Source organism: Acomys russatus, chromosome 13 (genome assembly GCF_903995435.1).
Source record: "Acomys russatus chromosome 13, mAcoRus1.1, whole genome shotgun sequence".
Classification (NCBI taxonomy): Eukaryota; Metazoa; Chordata; class Mammalia; order Rodentia; family Muridae; genus Acomys; species Acomys russatus.
This window is the reverse complement of record NC_067149.1, coordinates 15,443,948-15,465,103: the sequence shown is the minus strand read 5'-3', so window position 1 is coordinate 15,465,103 and position 21,156 is coordinate 15,443,948. Positions and strand designations below refer to the sequence as shown.

The 21,156-nt window shown below is 48.6% G+C and overlaps 1 protein-coding gene across 1 annotated transcript; it reads left to right on the top strand.

Moving 5' to 3' along the window:
• Positions 1-13,979: 13,979 nt before the first annotated feature.
• Positions 13,980-18,583, top strand: Figla (folliculogenesis specific bHLH transcription factor). The gene is made up of 3 exons (XM_051154665.1): positions 13,980-14,192; positions 16,073-16,225; positions 18,335-18,583. The coding sequence occupies exons 1-3, from the start codon at positions 13,980-13,982 to the stop codon at positions 18,581-18,583; spliced, it is 615 nt and encodes a 204-aa protein (XP_051010622.1).
• The last annotated feature ends 2,573 nt before the right edge of the window (positions 18,584-21,156 follow it).

Below are 21,156 nucleotides of genomic sequence, written 5' to 3'. Positions count from 1 at the left end.
AGCCTATGTCCCTGCAGGACAAAGGGACGATGACTGGATTGCCTCACCACAATGAGGGTAAGAAAGGTTAAGCCTGGAGTGCCAGAGATCCTTTTGAGCACCTCATGGCGCTGCCATGCCCTGAGGTTAAAGGCGGGATGGCAAAGGGCACAGATGTGCTTCAGGAGTGAAGGTGTGACTCACTCCTCCAGGAAAAGAGCCGAGAGCGGAGCTGCAGGGTGCTTGCTGCTGGTGGAGGGAAGACAGCGGGTAGTGGAGGGAGGTGGTTATAAGTACCAGCTGGGGCCACTGACCAGTTGCAGAAATGAGGAGTCTAATGAACATGAATGCTTCGGCCTTACGTGGTTAAAATGTGTGCACAGATGTTTGTGTTTTCTTTCCTCCATTTCTTTGTCATGCCATGTAACACCAACTAAGAGAATATCAGTGATTATCTTTTTAAGTTTGAGATACTAGAAGAATGTCCCTCAATGGACATCCCACCTGTTCTAAATTTATAATGCGTTATGGTCACATGAGGCATAGTTATATCATATTAGGTAGAATTATGTCCTGGTTATTGTTTTCATTTGGAAATTAAGTGGGACATAAGAAGATATGATCGTCAAGTTGACACATGGTGCACTTGTGACAGCTCTTCTTGGTTGTCAACTTGATTACATTTGTAATTAACTAAAAACTAAATGGCTGGACACGCCTGCGAGGGATGTTTTCTTAATTAAATCCTTTGATGTGGGAAGACCCAATTCTAATCCAGATCTTTGAGGTGGAAAGACTCACCTTTCATGTTGGCCACACCTTTTGCTGGCAGTCTCTATAAAAGACATGGGAGGAGGAAGTGCTCTCTTTTTTGCCTGCTCAACCTTGCTCTGTCTAGGAAGTCCATTCCTTTCCAGGCATCAGAGCCAACTTATGCAAGACTCCAATACACACTGAAGACCACCCGAGACATCCGGCCTTGTGGACTGAACAAAAACTGGATGCTTGGACCTTCTGTTTGTAGATTGTCACTGTTAGACCAGTTGGACCACAGCCAGAAAGCCATTCTAGTACATTCATTTAGATTAGATCAGATTAGAGATATACAGATTCTTTCTATATGTTTTGTTCTAGAGAACCTAGACTAATATAGTGTGTGTGTGTGTGTGTGTGTGTGTGTGTGTGTGTGTTTATTTGGGCCCCACACCCAAATAAGTTCAGAAGGCCAACATTATAATTGGAATAGAAGTTGTTCCTTTTAAGGATGCCTTAGAACCCAAACCACTTTTATAAATGCCCTTTCTTCTGCACACTTTTAATTTTCAGTGAATTTCCAGTGTAAACATGCTTTTAGACTGGGAGTACTGTCCTAACTTATGTTTCGAGTGTTGTTGAGCCTGTGTGCTCACACACTGAGAGACATTAGCAGGAATCTGGTTTATTCCTCGTGTTACAGTTAGGGCGTTGCCCTGGTGTCTTTTCTAAAGTACATGAAAGTAGATGCCACTGCAGCACAAGCTTCATCTCTGTCAGTGAAATGATGTCACACAGTCACTCTACTGTAAGGAGGGTAAATGGTCAGTGGCCGGGTCAGTGAGAACTGGCATTCTACCAGGGGACATTTAGATTTCTGAAAGAATCCTGAATTAACTTTCACTTACCTTTCTCAAAAGGACTTTGAAAACAGCAAAACAGCAAAGTGAGCTAGCTGCAGGCATCCGCTGTCCGCTGGAGACTGTCTTCCCATCTGTTACACGGGATCTGGGTTAGCTGACTTGTGTGTTACCCTTGTCATCCACGCAGGAATGGAGGTGTCCCTATGATGAACAGCCAGGCTCACATGGCATGGCCCTTCTGCCTGCTCTGTCTTTTGCTGCTCAACCCACACACGTCCTTCTAATAGCCACATCCACTCTCCTTCTTCCTGTTTCCCCATCTTGAAGATAGATACAAGGCAGCAAAATAATCCGCAGTGGTCTCTGCGGATGTGCAATGTCCCCAAACCAGGGGTGGACAGAACTTCTGTATCCCCAGTAGGACATCCAGGCTTCAGATATTAAGGTGACACAAGGGGCAAGAAACCAGAACAGGGATTTTATCGGAGGAAGAAAGGGTCCTAATAGGTTGAAATAACAAGATAGTGCTAGGGACAGAAGAAATCCAGGTAGTATTTCCTCACACGTGGAATCCACATTTAAATACATATGTGTGTGCGTGCACATACATACAAGATGGAAAGTCTTGGGGAAAAGAACCAGTGGGCTGTGCAAAGGACAAAAAGGTGGGTAATGGGGGATGAACATGAGCAAAGTGTAATAATTACGTGCATCAAAGCATAAGGAAACCCTGTGTTTTCCATGCTAACTACAAATATTAATGAAGACATTGTCCAGTGAATATATACATGCTGGCTAAAGTGCCCAAAGGCAATACTTTCACCACACAATGGTTTTAATCTTCGCACAACTGATACCAGCTCCATCAGCAGAAAGCCCCAAGTTCAGACATAAATTGACAACCTGAACTTTAGTCATGCCAGGGGTCAGAGCTGAGTTGGTCCCTCGTTCAGTGTACCTGATAAAGTGAGGACTGAGTGTCAAGAGCCAGAATGGAGACACAGGTCAGTAGAACCTAGTGTCACAGGCCACGACAGGGATTGGCTTTTTATTTTTAATCTTTTAAAGTCTTTGGGCTGCTTCCCACTCTATGCCAGCTTTTAAGAATTCACTATATTTAGTTTCTTGTGTTAAAAAAAAAAAAACCGCCTTGGAGGGAAACGAGAGTAGATAATTGAACACAGGGAGGACTCGTCTGCCCTAGATCAGGTAAGTTTTGCACTGGGATGCTGAAGCCGCAGGGAAGCTGCCATACCCTAAGGGTATCCAGGAAATAAAACTTGAGACCATGTCTGGGGAGGGGGAGAGGACAGTTGTGTTGTGTCTGCTTCTAGGTATTGCTCAAAGGAAGTGCTAACTGACTTCTGGGTTGGGGGTATTGCTTGCTTAGACATAAAACTAAGGACTTGATGAATTCTGGGACCGGGAGAACCCAGTTTGGCCACGCCTGCCTTTAGTGACTCCTTATTTATGGATATAAAATTACGGAAGTAAAGGGGTCACCAGCACCTGTGCGCACGGTCGCAAAATCATCCTGTGGCAAGGACAGCAGAATCTCCCTCAAGTGACTCCCTCCGCCTCCAGCGTCCTTGAAGTGACAGAACATCTGCAGCCTGTACCTAGGCCTGGGCGTCTTCGACTCAGACTTGATCCCTCACACCAGCAGCGATCAAACAACGACCTGAGGACTGTTGAGCGCGTGCATTCCTGGTGCGCATGCGCACTGTCCTGCAGCGAGCTCGTCGAAAAGCAGAGGCAGAAGAGCTTCATTTTCCAAATGACTTTTGTATCCTCAGCGCCCTCTGCAGCTTGAGACAGGTAGTGCTGATATCCTAGGTGGAGCTCCCACTCAGAGAATGTCGATTTCTCAGACCAGAAACAAAAGTTCAATGCTCCACCCGCATTGCCCCACGTCTCTGTGTTCTTTATGCATGTTTTGTAGGCTGTTCATAGTATTTACTTCCACATACATATGCTCTTTTAACAAAATCAAACACTATACATTTACAACATGTCCCAAATGATTCATATCCGTTCTTGTTATAAAAAAACCTCAGAGGGCTGGAGAGATGGCTTAGAGGTTAAGAGCGCTGATGGCTCATCCAGAGGTCCTGAGTTCAATTCCCAGAAACCACGTGGTGGCTCATAACCATCTATAATGTGATCTAATGCCCTTTTCTGTCATGCAGGCAAGCACTGTATACATAATAAATAAATAAATCTTGAAAAAATATTAAAAAAAAAAAAAAAAAAAAACCTCAGAGTTCACTGATTATAGTCAGTGTGGCTAAAAGTGACACATTTAACTGTCCAATATTTTAGACATATCCCTGTTGGGGGGGGGGGCGTTGGGTTTGGGTGGGGTTTTCATCTTGTCTTACAGAAAATGCCTTGCTTTGAGCAGCTTGAGAAATGAACATGTTAATGGTTTTAACAATCCCATCGAATTGCCAAAATCGGTATCAACCCACCGGTCTATTGAGAGCTAGTTTCACTGTTGTCACAGACCAGGAGCCATGACAGCTGTGCACTGTAAAAGGATTAGGGAAATCTTCCTGCCCCGTGGAGCAAAGCTATTCAACTTACATTGTTGCTGTGACAGGACGTGGATAGGCGCTCCCGGTGCCTGTGCGCCCCCTAGTGGCTTAAGCCGCACTGGGATCCTCATCTTCAGTCCACCCGCAACAGACTCACCTTCCAGGGCGCATTGCTCAGCACCCCAGCCACCTGCAGCAATTCGGTAACTTCCCTTTGGTCGATGGAAACGTTTCCCCAAGTAGGAGGAAATGACCAAGGTCTTTAATGTTACGGCTGGCCCTCTTCACCTGACCCCATCCCACCACCCTTAGAGCTGCAATCCTGCAGTTTCTTTAGGCCCAACTGGGCTGTCGCACCCCTTCCTGCCCTCTTCCCCCACCTTCACTCTGGAGATGCCTGTAAGTCCCACAGCTCCTCTAGACCCTGGCGGCTTTTGCAACTCTGTTCCCTAACTCTTTTCTGTGGGTGACACCCTACTGCTAGAGCTCGGTTTTTGTCCTCACCTTCTGGCCTCTCCTGAGCCCCGTTGAGTGTGGTAATGACCCACACTAAACAGCATGGTCCTCTTTCAGTCTTCCCTGAGTCCCGGGAAGGCCTACAACCACAGGCTGCAGTGACATTTTTCTCCTTCTTTCTCGTCCACGGGAATGGCGTCTTCATGTTCTCTCGTTCCCCACTGGGGTGCATCTTAGAAACCCCCAGCCTCTACGCCTGCCACCCGACCTGAGGGGCCCTGCATTTATGCACTTCTGCAATAGATTTTGACCTCAATGTGCCTTAGCTAATCAACCCAAATGGCCACCTACTGGCATCCTACGTCCTCATATCATTCGGGACCTTTAAAACCCTGCAAGTGACCAGGGAAATATAAAGAGACTGTCCCCCCATTCCCTATGTCTCAGCTCTCTCTAACCCCCCTCCAAGCCCTTGCTCTGTTCTTCATCACCTAACTGCTTTTGATCCAGCTAGTGTGGCCACCTCTACTGGCCTCAACTCACAGCTCCTCCTCCTCCCCCTCCTCCCTCCTATCCCTCCCCCTCCCCCTCCTTCTGTCCCTCCAGCTTCCCCTTCCCTTCCAGCCACAGGCCACCCTAATCAAACCTCCTGGCACTCACTTTCAGCACACCAGCAGCTCTTAGTCCTCCCACTACTCACACTTGCTCCTCTGTGGGACTCCCCCTAACCTCCCCCTGCCTCCTCCTACCTCCCTCTACCTTCCCCTACCCAGCCCCAGTTCTCCCCTTTGCAGGAGGATGGCATGGTCAGGGTACTCGTCCCTTTCTTGTTAAGTGATCTCTCTCAGATGCAAGAGGTGCTGGGACCTTACACCACCATCCCCTCCCCTCTCATTAAAGAGTTCCCATAGGTCACCCAGTCTTACAGTCCCACCTTCCATGGCATTTACAGGATCCTCTCCAGCAATCTCCTTCCCCAGGAGCGCAGACAAATCCGGGACCAGGTTAGGACACATGCAGACACACTCACCAAGGTAATGCTGCCCGCCCAACCGGGATGAATGGGACTACAATACCCCGGGGCATTCTAGCTAAGACCAACCTGTAACTTGCCTCCTGACCCATCATCCAGGACAAACACGAAACCCATCTCAATTCCTAGAGCACCTTACGAAGGTCCGCTTACAATATACCGATCTGGATCCTGAGCCCCAGATGGAAAACAACTCCTCCTATCCTATTTCCTCCTCCAGAGTTTCCCTGACGTTGGGGCCAAACCTCAACATCTAGAGAAAGGACTCCTGACTTCTCAGGCAGAAGTCTTAGCTGTGGCTTTTAAGGTGTTCTGAACACCTAGCTTTATCTTGGGATATAATGATGTCTAGGTACCAGGATTTTGAAATAGAGATTGCACAGTTAAAAATAAAATGCATGGAACACCAGTGCCAATGCTCCCAATGCAAAGAACCTTTCCAAACCTGGCCATGGTGAAACACACCAGCTTGAGGCAGCCGAGGCTACGTAGCCAGGCTGTGTCGGGTTGATGAGTCCTTATGGCTTTGCATGTCAAATGTAAGCATCCCCTCAAGGACTGTTAGGTTCTTTACCATCTGATTGGCATCTGACTCCAACGCTGCAGGGAACATACTGGTCCCTTCTAATCAATAACATTTCACAAGTGACTCTGGAAAATATGTACAAAGATTCCTGAGAAGACACCGGCTCTGACTATGAGGAGAGCTAGGGGGAAGCGGTGGGTCCCAGACCCACTGCCATAACTGCCACTGACACCATGATCTCACCTCTAGGCTGAGAGCTATTGGCTTTCAGAGAGCTGCTTACACCAGAGCCTTATGCCTGGGGATGTGGCTCAGGTGGGAGAGTGCTCATGTTTCAAGCGCAAGGCCCTGGGTTGAGTTCCCAGCACTACTGAAATTTGTCGTGATGGTGTTTCCCAACACCCCTGTGCTGGGGAGGAGGAGGCAGGAGGAGAAGTTCAGGATTCTCCTAGGCTACGTAGGCCATGTGTTCTAGCCTGGGTCACATGAGGCAAAAAGTATAAGGCTGGGCATGGTGGTGCACGCCTTTAATCCCAGAATTTGGGAAGCAGAGGCAGGTGAATCGCTGTGAGTTTGAGGCCAGCCTTGTCTACAAAGCGAGTTCAGGACAGCCAAGGCTACACAGTGAAACTTCGTCTCGTAAAATAAATAAATAAATAAAAGAAAGAAAGAAAAAAAAAAAGTTGTTTCAGAAAAGGAGTTTTCCATGCCTCAACCATATTTCGTTTTCTCCAGTTGCAGAACTGCATCCATGTCACCATCCAGAACAGAGTAGTGACTGTCACAGATCTGTAAGGATGTGTGTGTAGATTTTGTGTATATGTGAGTATGGTATATGTGTATATGTAGGAGGATGTGTGTGTGTGTGTGTGTGTGTATGTGTGTGTATGTGTGTGTATGTGTGTGTGTGTGTGTGTGTGTGTGTGTGTGTGTGTGTGTGTGTGTGTGTGTGTGTATGTGTGTGTGTGTATGTGTGTGTGTGTATGTGTGTGTGTATGTGTGTGTATGTGTGTATGTGTGTGTGTGTATGTGTGTGTGTGTGTGTGTGTGTGTGTGTATGTGTGTGTGTGTGTGTGTGTGTGGTTTTTTGTTTGTTTTGTTTTGTTTTTTGTTTTTTTGGTTTGTTTTTGTTTTTTGGTTTTTCCAGACAAGAGTTTCTGTGTAGCCCAGGCTGTCCTGGATTCACTCTGTAGACCAGGTTGGCCTCGAACTCAGAGATCCACCTGCCTCTGCCTCCCAAGTTCTGGGATTAAAGGTGTGTGCCACCATGCCTGGCTTCTATGTATATGTTCAACTTATGTCATGTATGTTACATCTGTGTCATGTGTGTTCACTGGTGTGTATGGCTGGTACACTGTGCTTATTCACAGAGCCAGGAGGAAGACACTGATGTGTCCTCTATTAACAAAGGTTATTTCAGGGTAGAATAGTATGTTAGGAGTTCAATGCAACTGGAGATTGACTTTGTTACATGGTGTATTTTCTAACAGTTAAGATATTTTCTGGTTAGGAACCAATATGGCTGTAAGGGCCTACTGTATCCAATGCTGGCCTGCTTCACCTGTGTCAGGGTGCCTGGGGACAGATTGTAATGCCGCCACTCACAAACCAACTGAAGAAGGATAAAGGCCTGACTCTGCTCAGAGGGTTTCTGTGAAACACAAAGTCTTGTTTTTTAAAAAAGTGAGGCACAGAATTGGAACCCGATGACACATGAAGTGAGGCTTCTGACTCAGGTGAGCTTCGTTGCTCTCTGATTGATTGTTAAGCCCACCTGAGGCTTACCACCAACGCCTTTCAGGTAGAAACTGATGCTCCTGAGGCAGACAATATGGTGCCTTCCTCGGTGAGATGCTTGACTGCAGTCTGCATGGTACCCCAATACCATGGAAACTGGGAAAGATATCAGTGTTTTCAAGAGAATATTCTATTGATGGGTATTCTCTGCTGGGCTCCCAGAAGGACCTTCGAGGCTGCTGTTTGGGGCTTAAGCTCTCCATGCCTTGATCTTTTGAGTTTGACCATCACTCTGACTATTGATGCTCCAGAGCATCGCAGGTACGATTAGGACTTCTGGAACAATGTGGACCACCTCACAAGCTCTGCGAGACAAGAGGACATAACTGCAGCTCTGTGGACCGTGTCACAGTTGCTTCAGGTAAAACAGCATGAGGCAGCCCTCCTCTCCTCCTCAAACTCCATGTCAGCCCCTCCAGACTGTCCAGTCCTGCAGCCATGCTGTCCCGATGACCATCGTCCTGACCGAGCGCTGTGGCCACCAAACACAACACAACAAGCCACGAAAGTCTGTCTGGCCTACAGAGAGAAGTCTGCTTGCCTGACAGGTTTCCTGGAAGTCAAGAATTGCTCTGAAGGTTTAGTAACCTTATCGCTGAGGCTAGTGCTTGCTTCCTTCCGCCAACAAAATTGGTGTCCTGCAAAGAGATGACAGGACAAACGCACTGTCAGTGGCAGAGTAGCAAAAGCAGCTCACTCAGAACTGTGACTGTGTGCACATTCTCTATGCTGCTTCTGCTAATGGTGGCCCTGCCTAGAAGCTACCAGAACACAGAGCCATTCTCCACCAAGTCCACAGAGACTCGTGTTTTATTTAAGTATATTTGTGTTATTTAAGTATATTTAGTGGTTTCTTTAAAACACTATTTAACTCTATAATAAAAGCTAACTTTTCTGTTGTGCTAGATGTGATGGCCAGCAAATAGGACCAGTGGGGGGCCGGGGGCAGCCTTGTCTTAGCTGTTTATTTATTTCTCCTTTATTGCATTCCCCCCCCCCCTTTCTGTCTTGCTTTTTATTGTGACTGGATCTCAGTGTGAACAGCAATGTCTGGCCTGAAACTAACTATGTAGTCCAGGCTAGCCTGGAACTTATTGGGATCCAACTGCTCCTGCCTCCCAAGTGCTGGGATCAAAGACTGTGGCTGTAAAATTTAAACTTATCCATTGACACTGTCTATAATGCATCTTGATCATATTTATTCCTTCTTGATGCCCCTGAAAATCCTTCTGAAAGCCCTATTCTAAACACACCCCTCCTACTAGTGTGTCTTATTAAATGTACATTTATTTATTTATTTATTTATTTATTTGATTTTTTTCGAGACGAGGTTTCTCTGTGTAGCCATGGCGGTCTTGGATTTACTTTGTAGACCAGGCTGGCCTTGAACTCAGTGATCCTCCTACCTCTGCCTCCCGAGTGCTGGGATTAAAGGTGGTGTGCACCACCACCCCTGGCAAATGTACATTTATTTATTCTCTGGGGGGAGGAGGGAGGGAGAGAGGGAGAGGGGTAGAGAGGGAGGGGAGGGAGACAGGCAGACAGACAGGCTCTGTGGAGTTCAGGATAACTTGCAGGAATCAGTTTCTTCTCCAACCATGTGGGATCCTGGGCTTGAACTCTGCTTGTTGGGGTTGGCTGCAGGGGCCTTGTCCCATGAAGCCGAGTTGCCTGCCCCATTTTCTGCGTTTGAACAACACACTGAGTTTAGAGTTTCTTGCATGTTTGTGGAGTCTTATTGGATCCTAAGCAACTTCCCCGTTCTCTATACCCCTAAAGAAAAATGACTCATCTCACCTTGCCCCCCGGGGGGGGGGGGGGGAATCAGTTAAGTACCAATAGTGCCTCATTTAGGGGTGAAGGGCGCCATCTTGTGGTGCTTTAGTGGAGGTAACCACAGCTTCTGGGCTTTTCATGAGCGCATTGCCTGTTCCGGTCCAGAGCAGGGTTGTCACAGCACTGCTCCCCAGCCTCCACCTCTTACATTGTTTCTGTGCCATTTCACACCATGCCCCGTGAACTGTGGTGTGTTGTCATGCACAAATACATGTCCACGTACCCACAGACACCCACACACTAAAGCAACATGAGTGTGAACACACCGGCACACACACACCCAAGCACATACGCATGAATGCTCACACTTATAACTACATGCTTACACTCATGAAGGGCCCTTACCTGCATACACCCTCATATGTCACATACAAATGCAGAAGCCCAAACTAAGGCACCAGCCAAGGACAATACAGGAGGTAAACTTTAAACCCCTTCCCAGATCTAGCCAATGGTCAGAATATTCTCCACAGTTGAGTGGAGAGTGTGATACGACTTTCTCACGTACTCTGGTGCCTCACATTTGACCATGTCCCCTGGAGGGGGAGACCTGGTGGCACTCAGAGGAAGGACAGCAAGTAGCCAAGAAGAGACTTGATACCCTATGAGAATATATAGGGGGAGGTAATCCCCCTCAGGAACAGTCATAGGGGAGGGGAATAATGGGAAAATGGGGGGGGGAGGAATGGGAGGATACAAGGGATGGGATAAACATTGAGATGTAACAAGAATAAATTAATAAAAAAAATTAAATTAAAAAAAAAAAGACACATGAATACAGACATATTTAAACAGGCTTCTTTGTAACGGTAAGACTGACTCCCCCAGTGTGTACTCTTTTGCTGGGGAAACTGCCCCCTTCTCCCCAGGAAACCAGGCCTGGCTGTCATTTGTGATAACGGTGGGATGTATGGCTTCTTTCTTGTTTTGGGTTTCTGTCACAGTGTGTGGGACACCATCAGCCATCCAATCGTGTTTTCCACTTTCAGAAACTTCTGGATGAGAAGGCTGGGGGACCCAGAATGTCAACAGCACCAACAATGTGGTGGCCAGTGTTACAGCCTGCCACTGCTGTCAAGCTACCCACGTCACAGACAGAGGCAGATGTATGGAGTTCTCACAGGGCAGTCGGGGGCCAGACACTCAAGAGGAAGTGAAAAGCATGTCACTTCCAGTCAGCTGAGGACCTCTTTCTCCTCAGATGGCTCCAGTCAGTCTGAGGAGAACTCCATCCCTCTGCTCCCTCTAAATCTCTATCAACCATTGGAGCACAGACCCTGGATTGTGAGCAATAAGGAAGTCCTTTATAGCCACTTCCCCTCTCCTACCTACCCAGTGTCTTTTTGGCTTCTGGCAGCTACAGTCAGAATTTGTGACTCCTCCCTACTCCAGAATGTGAACATCCTAAATCTCTGGCCTAAACCAAACATCAATATCACTGCCATTCAAAGCTGAGGCAGGAGAATCACCAAATATCTGAGGCCAGCCTGCCTTATATAGAAATCCTACCAAAACAAACAAGCGAGCAAGCAAAGGCATGACTAGGCATCTACTCAGAACTGTCAATAGGCCTCACCTCTCAGAGACCACTAGTGCCCCTCACTATGCTAACAGGAAAATACCAGCAGCAGCAGGGCGTAGAGACAACTCTGTGATGGCCTGTGCTAAGGACTTGTTGACGGAGAAGCAAAGGCATCTCAGGAAGTGTCTCCCCTCCTCTCTAGAATTGGTTTTGTTCCACACAAGGTCCCACCATGTAGCCCAAGCAGGCTAAGAGTCGGGATACATTACTGCCAGCATGCCCAGCAAGCTTTTGCTTTTCTGTCTTCTGGATGAGCACATTGGTACGTGCATTCCTGGTGACAGCTGAGGCCCCCAGAGGGAGGTAGATCCCCGAGACCTAGAGCACAGAGCAGGGTGAGCCACCAAGTGGATGCAGAGATCCAGACTCTGATCCTCATGCTTGCCCCCGGATCTCCTCAGCACAGAGCCTTCCTCAGAGCCCTGCATGCTGCCTTTAAAGTGTGTGGTCTCTGGAGAGCACCGCAAAGCAGAAGGGTTTCTTTCCCTCTCCCCTCCCCCCGCCCCGATCTGTTTCTCTAGGAGCACGGACAAGTGATGGCCTGGAACACGCAGCCCAGTCTTGTACCAATAGACTTAAAACCCTGCACTGGCCTGCAGCTTGGTGAGCAGCAGTGGGGGGGGGGGGGGGAGGCGTTGTTTCTCCAGGGCCAGCTGTGAACAGAGATCACTGCTGTCTTCTCTTTGGCCAGACCAGCAAGCAGCAAGGGTAGGATAGAATGGGAGATGTGGAGAGAAAGACGGGTTCTGGGGCAGAGGCAGGGATGGGAAGAGAGCACATGCAAAGAGGACACCTACAGATCCACTTCCTGTGCCCGTCTAGTCAGAGATAGCCACAGGGCCAGAGGTGAGACCATAAGGGCTCACATGTAGCATGCACTCGTTGCGTGTTGACTCGTGGAGATGGCTGAGAGCTCTTCTCTCTCAGGCATGCATGAATGAGTGACTAGGGCAGCGCTTGCCAACCCTGGCCGCACTTGACCATCCCAGAGGGAAACGTCCTTCTACCCAAGGCATTCACACCTGTCTTGTTTCGCAAATCTCTAGATGATCTTAGAACATCGGTTTAGTTCATAAAGAAGAGTTCGGTAGTGTCTTCAGCTTCACACACTGTCCGAGGTGTGGTCCTGCAAGATCACCAGGTGAACTCTACCCCTACCACTAAGTTAGATGTAGTCTGAGACTCTTGAAAAGGCTCCAAGGCCTCGGGGGTGGGGGCTGGGGGGAGGGGGGAAATCGCGCTACTGTCATTTTTCTATAAATTTTTCTGTAAATACATATTTATTTACAGGTGCTCTTTTCAGGCCAGAGGATATTTTGGAGTTGGTTCTCTTCGTCCAGCTTTACATGGGGTCAGGAATTGCCCCTACACCCTTAACAACTTTCCTGACCCATGAACACCATTATAGGGATGGGGACAGTTGGGAGATTGGGATTAAGCGTACAGTGTTCTGTCCTCCAGTCAGTCTCCCTGGCTCTCCTCCGTACTGTGCTACATTTCTTGACCAATCCTGGTTTTCAGTCCCAGGACGACCCCTCCCACCTCTGTACCCTCCTCACACCCAACAGAGGGACCCTCCTATAAAGTCTCCCCAAGAGCTGGTCGTCAGTGGTGCTACTGATGGCCAGGTGAGGCAGATTAAGGCCTTTCACCACTCTCTGTTTGAAGCTGACACCTGGTTTCAGATCCCACCCCCCACCCCACCCCCGCGTGCCCCCATCCTCACCTCTGCCTCCACACAGATGAAAGGCATTTGGATTAGAACTCTCTGCAGGATCCATCCGGGTTGACCTTTCACAGGCTCCAATGCCCCCGCCCCCCAATCCTACTGCGACCCTCCCTGAACCCTGCCTGGCGCTCCTTAGTGAATCAGGTATAAGGCCGGTGGTAGACCATGGCCTTCAATGGGCTCTGTCACTCACCTTGCTCTTCCACAGTTCAAGGTATGGCAGATAATGGGTCTTTATTTTCTTTATTTATTTTACCTATGTGTGTACGTGTGCGGGTGCAGGCGCCTCAGCACTTGAGTGGCCGTGAGCGAATTCTTGGGAGTCGATTCTTGCCTTCTACCAGGTAGACTCCAGGGAGGGGATTCAGAGATAAATCTCCAGGCTCAGTTGTCTAAGGCCCTTTGTTTGATTGCAGACTTCTACGTGCCAGCCCCGCCCTTTTCTGGTCGCTTTCAGGCCTTGTGGGCCAGAGTGTAAGACCTTTTCATCATGGCCTCCTAAGGGGCTTTTCACCCTCCACCTGGTCCCTGCAGCCCCACCCTCGCCCTTCTTCGTGCAGCTCAAGGAGGTATGACAGGTGTAAGGCCTTTTGATCATTACCCTCCACTTCATGCGCTCACAGGGAGGGGGTTGGGGTTGAGGGTGGGTGGTGAGTGGCCACGCCCCCTACACGCCCCTCCCACTCAAGGCTCCGCCCCCACCGCGACCCGCCTTTCCTTCCCAGGTGCGAAGAGTGCCAGAGGTACTGCCCTTGCCCATGGGCCTCTGCGCGCCCGCCGGCTCCACCCTCACGTGCCTCCCGCGTGCCCTGCCCTCCTAGGCGTGGAGCCCCTGAGGCGCAGCAGGTGCAAGGCCCTCTCGCCCTTCTGAGGTCTTGATGTGTCACCATGGACGCGTCACCCGCATTCGCAGAGCCCTTCCTGGCTACCCCGCAGGCCGAGGTGCTGGAGGAGCTGCTGCAGGTCCAGCTGGGGCCCCTTCCTCGGCTCGCTGCCATCTGTAGGCTCAAGCGGCTGCCCTCGGGGGGCTACTCCACCACAGACGACCTGCATCTGGTGCTGGAGCGCAGGCGCGTGGCTAACGCCAAAGAGCGTGAGCGGGTGAGGGTCCAGGGCCACCATACTCCCACTGCCATGCTAAAGGCTGCTCAACCTTTGCCCCCACCCACCTACCCCCGCCCTCCTGCGTAACTTTGTCTTTTCGAGACTTGGCCTGGCTCCCCAGTGGCCTTGTTACACGGTACCTGCATCCTGCTGTGTGTTAAGGGCCATAGGAGTGGCTGTCTCACCTGCCATCCCTCCTGGATAGTGCAGGCCCAGCGGGGACAGAGGAGGACAGGGGAGTCCCTTGCCAATATCAGACTGGGTACCGGGGCAGATGCTTTATAAACAGTGAATGGGAGTTGTTTCTCGCCTTCACATCTGTAGGTGCAGTTTGGGAACTAACGGGGTCCTCTGAGTCCTTTTCCTGCCTAGTCTACCCTGATCTCAAATAAAGAGTGAGTGGGGGACCTCTTGTGGAAGTTACTGCTACTTTTTTTTTTTTTAATATAAAAATTCATCTGTTTATGTTTTGTGAGCGTTTTGCCTGCATAGGTGTATGTGCATTGTGCATGAACCTGGTACCCGAGGAAGTCAGAAGGGAGGGGTCAGAGTCCCTGGGACTGGGACTAGAGACCGTTGTGAGAACTGGTGCTTTTAACTGCTAAGACATCTCTCCAGTCCAAGTTATTTGTTTATTTTAATTATTTTAAATTATGTGTATGTGAGCGCCTCGTGGGAATATGTGCGCCTGAGTTCAGGGGCCGGGAGAGGGCCCTGGAGCTGGAGTTAGAAACAATCGTGATGGTGTGGGTGCTGGAGACTGAACTCAGGTCTTCTGCGAGAGCAAGACACTGTCTCTATCACAGAACCGTCTCTCCAGCCCTCAAGGAAGCTACTTGAAGGTTGTTTGTTTGTTTGTTTGTTTGTTTGTTGTTCTTATGGGGGAAGCTCTGTGTGAAGTGTGGAGGTCACAGGAGTGGGTTCTCTCCTTCAATCTTTTTTTTTTTTTTTTTTTTTTTTGGAGACAGGGTTTCCCTGTGTAACCTTAGCTGTCCTAGACTTGCTTTGTAGACCAGGCTGGCCTCGAACTCACAGCGATCCACCTGCCTCTGCCTCCTGAGTGATGAAATTAAAGGCGTGTGCCACCCTGCCCGGCCCTCTCCTTTAATCTTAAATGAGATTTGAGTATCAAAGTCAGGCTATCAGGCTTTGTGGCAAGCAGGCAACCATTTTTACCCATGGAGCCATCTCTCCGGTACACCCCACTCTGTAAGTTAAAAAAAAAAAAAAGAGTAATGGCTCATAATCTTCCCCACAGGGGAGCTGGGATTTATGGTGGGCTGCGGTTAGAGTGGCATCTGCTGGTAGGTTTTAGTAACTCAGTTACAACTTGCTCTCAAAGAAGTCAAGGTTCCACTCCTTTTGCTCGCCTTTGGATCTGGCACAGGTGACCCTGCAGCAGGAACTGAGGAGGCAGAGCGAAGCACATCGTTAGGCCTAGTTCTTGCTCCTAAACCTGTCTGCCAAGCCCTTCACAAATGAACATCCAGGAATCCAATAGGGAAAGGACCACATCAGGCAGGAGACTTAACAAGAGTTGGGGAAAGCTAAGAGTGGAGAAGAATGAATGCTTTTGCCAGTAGACAGTAGAAAATGAACCTCAGCATGATTTCAAGGCTGCTGCATTTTTTGTTTTCTGTTTTTTTCAAGACAGGGTAGACCAGGCTGGCCTCAAACTCACAGCGATCTGCCTGTCTCTGCCTCCCGAGTGAGTGCTGGGATTAAAGGTGTGCACCACCATGCCCGGCACTGCTTTCTGTATTTTTTAACTTTCATTTAAAGAGCATAGTGGTGCACCCTTGCCATCCTCTTTTGTGGTTTAGGGAAATGCCTGTGCAAGTTAATGTATCAGTGTACCCCGTGTCTTTGTTTTCTAGATAAAAAATCTCAACCGAGGATTTGCCAAGCTGAAGGCTTTGGTGCCATTTCTACCACAGAACAGGAAACCCAGTAAAGTTGACATCCTTAAAGGTGCAACGGAATACATACAGGTGCTCGGCTGTGTTCTGGAAGGAGCAAAGGCCTCGGAGGTAAATATTTAAGAATTTAAAGTAAAGGGCTGTGAGGTCTTATACCTGGAAGACTGGAGCAGAGGCACTGCTATAAGTTCAAAGCCTTTCTATACTATAGAGGAAGATCTCTCAAAAAAAAAAAAAAAAAAAAAAGTGAATTAGAGCAGAGGTGGCCACTATTTTCTGAGCCATTTCTACATGCCAGGTGCCATGCTAGGCAATTTACAGAAAACAGTCAACATTTGTTTTATTTGATCCACACTTGGAACAAATAAAAATATAGATCACTGGCCACGCGTGGTGGCACATGCCTTTAATCCCAGGACTCAGGAGGCAGAGGCAGGTGCCTGGTTCGAGGCCAGCCTGCTCTACAAAGCGAGTCCAGGACATCCAAGGCTACACAGAGAAATGCTGTCTCGAAAAACCAAAACCAAAACCAAAAACCTAAAACCAACCAACTGAAAAAGAACAAAAAAAAAACCCAAAAAAACATAATACAAAAATATAGATCACAAGAAGTGTCACGGCTGGCTTTGAACCCAGGCCTGGTCTCCTATCTGTGGCCTCCCTGGCACTGGCTAAGACATCTGCCTACCAACTGCTGGGTCTTTAAGGACTCTGATAGCTGGAGCACCAGGAGAAGTTCCCATCGAAACTCTCTGTGGCGGCTGTTTCCTGCCAGATTAGCCACCAGACAGGACACCAGAGGCTGTGTGAGCACCTGCTGACCCGTGCTTTCTAAACCTCGAGGCACCAGAATGTCAGTCATATCAGAAGGGTCATCCACTCCACAGCACCCTGTAAGCAGCAGGCAGTTCAGGCAGTTCTGAGGTCTGTTTCATGGGCAGGCCTGAGCGTCCTCAGGGATGGCACACGGGGATGCAGGACATTGAAGATACTATGAGGCTACAGTGGGGGAGAAGCCAGGCCCAGTGCTTGGAAGGTGGGAAGGAAGTGGGCTGCAAGTCAGCTCTTGCAAGGTGGAGGGGGCACTGTCAGTAAGTATTTGGGTTCAAGCAAACTTCAAGTTGATCTATCCTGGCAGTTTGAGGATGGGCAAAAGGGGCCAAAGGGATAAAGAAAGCAGGCAGATCAAGTAGAGGCATTTTCTAGGTGCAGAAGAGGGAGGCTTGTAGATAGGAGGAAACTTCTAGAAGCTTAGGTGTAGTCAAAGTAGAAGGTTTTAGAGGGGAAGATTTTGGGGGGGGGGTGGGGATGTCCACAAGTCCTACACAGGCATCTGCTGGGAAGGAGGATGCTTTGACGCCGTGGGAGTGGGTTTTTCTCTTGGCCACAATGGTGGGAGCACAGTGATAGTGTTTGTGCACTGCGTTGGTTAGCTTTTTTGTCAATGAAACAAGATGGCGTCACCTGAGAGGCAGGACTATCATTTAAGACAATGCTTCCCTAAGATCGGACCTTAGGCAAGCCTGTGGGGCGTTTTCTTGAGCGGTGACTGGTGTAGGAGGGCCCAGACCACTGCCAGGAGCGCTGACTGTTCCCCCCTCCTAGGTAAGTATTCCCAGGGGCAGAGAAGGAAGATGGAGCCAGTTGGGCAATGATTCTCTAGCTTCTGATTGAGCTTCTGTCCTCAGTGCCCTCAGTGACAGAGCGTGACGTGAGAGTTACAGACTCTTCCCTCCCTCAGTTGCCTTTGACTGTGGCACTTTCTCATACAGTAGCAGAAGTCCCAAGACATGCACACGCAGACAGCTATCTTAATTTTTACTGGTGTGTGTAGTTTCATGTTTTGTCTTGTTTTGAGGAAGACTGGCTTTATGTGATTCTTCTGCCTCGGCCTTTGCCATGCTGGAATAAAACAGGCGTACACCAACAAGACTAACCCTCCCTTGTGTGGTGACTGCATAACTAAAGTGCTGTGTTTTGTGCTGCATTCCTTACAAAGCATGGGTTCTGCCCACACATGGTGCTAAATGCACTTTGCCACTGCATAGCACTGGAGGTTAGAAAACAGCACAGCCTGATGGGCCTCCTCTCTCAGCTTGAACATTATTTTTATGCATGAAGTGAAACCTTCATATTTTAGGAGTTTAGAATGTGCTGATTTTAAATTTTAATATTTCTGACTGATATGCTATACTGTTTGACAATCACTGTGGTCTCTAGAAACAAGGCCCCGAGGAGCAGATGCACAGTAGCAGACCCTCTGACCCTCATGTGTCCTCGGCTAGAGAGCTCTTGGGAAATGCTACCCAGCCTCCCAGCTGTGCAAGTGGCTTGAAGAAAGAAGAGGAGGGGCCCTGGGCATTTGGTGGCCATAGTGAACCACTGTATACCTGTCAACAGAGCACGGCACCTGTGACTAGGAGTTACTTCATTCATCAGGAGTCTGATGAAAGATTACTTCTAAAATAGTCCTGTATAAACTGAGAAGCTAAAAAAAAAGCATTACTGAGATGGGTATTTTTCATGTAAGATATGATTAAAATGAGATGACATGGGAAAGAAGTTTGATTGCCTGGAGATGATTGTGTTCCCCAATTAATCAGTAGGCACATGGGGAGCCACGCAGCCGATACTGAAGGTTTGTTCCTTCTTTTGTTAAAGATGTGTGTGTGTGTGTGTGTGTGTGTGTGTGTGTGTGTGTGTGTACGTATGTGTATACATACCTATGTGTGCAGTACCCATTGAGACCAGAAGAGGGCGCTAGATATCCTTGAGCTAGTATTACAGGCAGCTGTTGGCTGTCCAAAGTGAGTGCTGAAACCTGAACTCCGGACCTCTGGAAAAGGAGCAAATACTTTATAACTGCTGAGCCACCTTTCCAGCCCCTGTAGCTTATTTCTTTCATGCTCTTATTTGCCATATTGAAAGGCTTTCTAGATTTTTTTTATGATCTCCAGAAAAAGAAATATATAGCTTACCATGTCTCTTTAGGTGATATTAGTTGGTTGTTTCTCCCCAGGTGTTTGTGTCAGTTTTTGTCTGTGCTATAGACCATTTAATCCATGCCCTGTAGCAAATATTGCTGGAACAGGAAAGGCTTGCCATTGACTGAACCAAGCCTACTGTCATCAGCATGCTGCCTGCTCACTGACAAGCAGAGGTGGAGTGGGTGTCCTGGGAAACAGCGAAATGGCAGTGAAAGTAAGCCTGGAGGCAGAGATTCAAAGGCTTGTCATTCGCTAGCTGCATGACCTTGCTTGAGCTACTGAACCTCTCATCCCTCCCTAGTTGCTCTCCATGTAGAACAGAAATAATAATTGTGTCTATCTTGCAGATAGACTCTCAGGGAGATGCAGGTGGGGTAATGTGTCTGGCACAGTCCTTGGCAGGTTGGTATCCACTTAACATGGTCTTTGCTTACTCCACCAACCCACAGGAAGCTCAGCTTTCAGGATGCCCTAGGCCTCCTGTCTACCCAGCTGGCCATGGCTTCCATTCTGGTTGGCTTTCTAAAGATTTCCCGAATCCTTGCTTAGCTTAGGTGTTCCTAGTACACCGCGTGAAAAAAACAAAACAAAAAAAAAAACAACAACAACAAACTTTCTCTCGGAACTGGGAGCGTGCTCAGTGGTCACAGCACTGGATGCTCTCCCAGAGGACCTGGGTTCAGTTTCCAGAGCCCACATGGTCATTCAGAACCACATGTAACTCCAGGGGGACCGATGCCTTTTTCCGGTCTTCCACAGGCACTGTATGCACATACATAACATGGAGGCAAACAGTCACACACAGTAAAAATAAACCCCTCCTGCAAGTCCACGGTAGGGGACAATTCCTGTTGTCCTGTAAGAGTGGATGGGCATGACTGAGCCTGAAAGAGAGGGAAGGGCGCCCCCTGCTGGGCATTCCCCACCTTCGTAAGCTGACAAGCACAGTGCTCCCCAGGTGTGAGTGTTGGTGAATACAAGGCACCACGGGGACAGTTCTCACTGGCCCTCGCTAGGTGGGGGTCACTCCGGCATTTTCCTGATTCTGTACCGTTCTAGTTCGGGCCTGGGTCAGATAGGGGTCTGGGAAGTGGCTCAGCCGCACTAAGGCAAGTGTATACGGATGAGGTCCTTGTTTTCTAAGGATAACAGCTCCTGACTTTCTTCAGAAAAAGGAACAAGATTCTTTTTTTCTGATTCTTTGGTTTGGTTTCTGTTTGTTTGGTTTGAGATAAGGTCTTGCAGTGTAGCCCGAGACTGGCCTAAGGCTCATGATCCTCCTGTCTCAGCCTCCTGAGTTCTGAGATTTCAGATGCATGCCGTCACGTCCAGCACTGTTTGGTCTTTTTAGCTAACCAAGCAAGAGCAGGCTACTTCTGTGAACAAAGAAAATGCTGCGTATTTGAGATTTTGATCCACTGGGCTTGTGGATCCTGTCAGGGATGACTTCTGAGTCAGCTTGTAAGTAGCACTATTTTTCTGAGCCGTGTTCTAGGATTTTATTCATTTTCTTAAGAATTTCGTATCCACTGACATTTAAAAGAGGTATTTGTTTGTTTGTGGGCAGGATCTCCTGCAGCCCAGGTTGGCCTTAAACTTCTGGTAGCCTTCCTTCACCACCAGCACACCAGCACTACAGACTTGTGCCATCACCTCCAGCTTATGAGGTGCTTTGCACAGGGTAGGCAGGCACAACAGCACTGTGAGCGCCCAACAGTTTTCCTGTCTCCACCCCATACTGCTGGGTGCTTAAAGGTGGGGAATGCCCAGCAGGGGGCGCTCTTCCCTCTCTTTCAGGCTCAGTCATGCCCATCCACTCTTACAGGACAACAGGAATTGTCCCCTACCGTGGACTTGCAGGAGGGGTTTATTTTTACTGTGTGTGACTGTTTGCCTCCATGTTATGTATGTGCATGCAGCGCCTGTGGAGACCAGAAGAAGGCATCGGTCCCCCTGGAGTTACATGTGGTTCTGAATCACCATGTGGGCTCTGGAAACTGAACCCAGGTCCTCTGGGAGAGCATCCAGTGCTGTGACCACTGAGTACGCTCCCAG

Excerpts from the sequence above, each read along its gene's own strand:
- Figla (XM_051154665.1), top strand. The coding sequence starts at position 13,980 with ATGGACGCGTCACCCGCATTCGCAGAGCCCTTCCTGGCTACCCCGCAG. Across the intron at positions 14,193-16,072 it reads ACGCCAAAGAGCGTGAGCGG|ATAAAAAATCTCAACCGAGG; the intron begins GTGAGGGTCCAG and ends TTTGTTTTCTAG. Across the intron at positions 16,226-18,334 it reads AAGGAGCAAAGGCCTCGGAG|AAACAAGGCCCCGAGGAGCA; the intron begins GTAAATATTTAA and ends TGTGGTCTCTAG.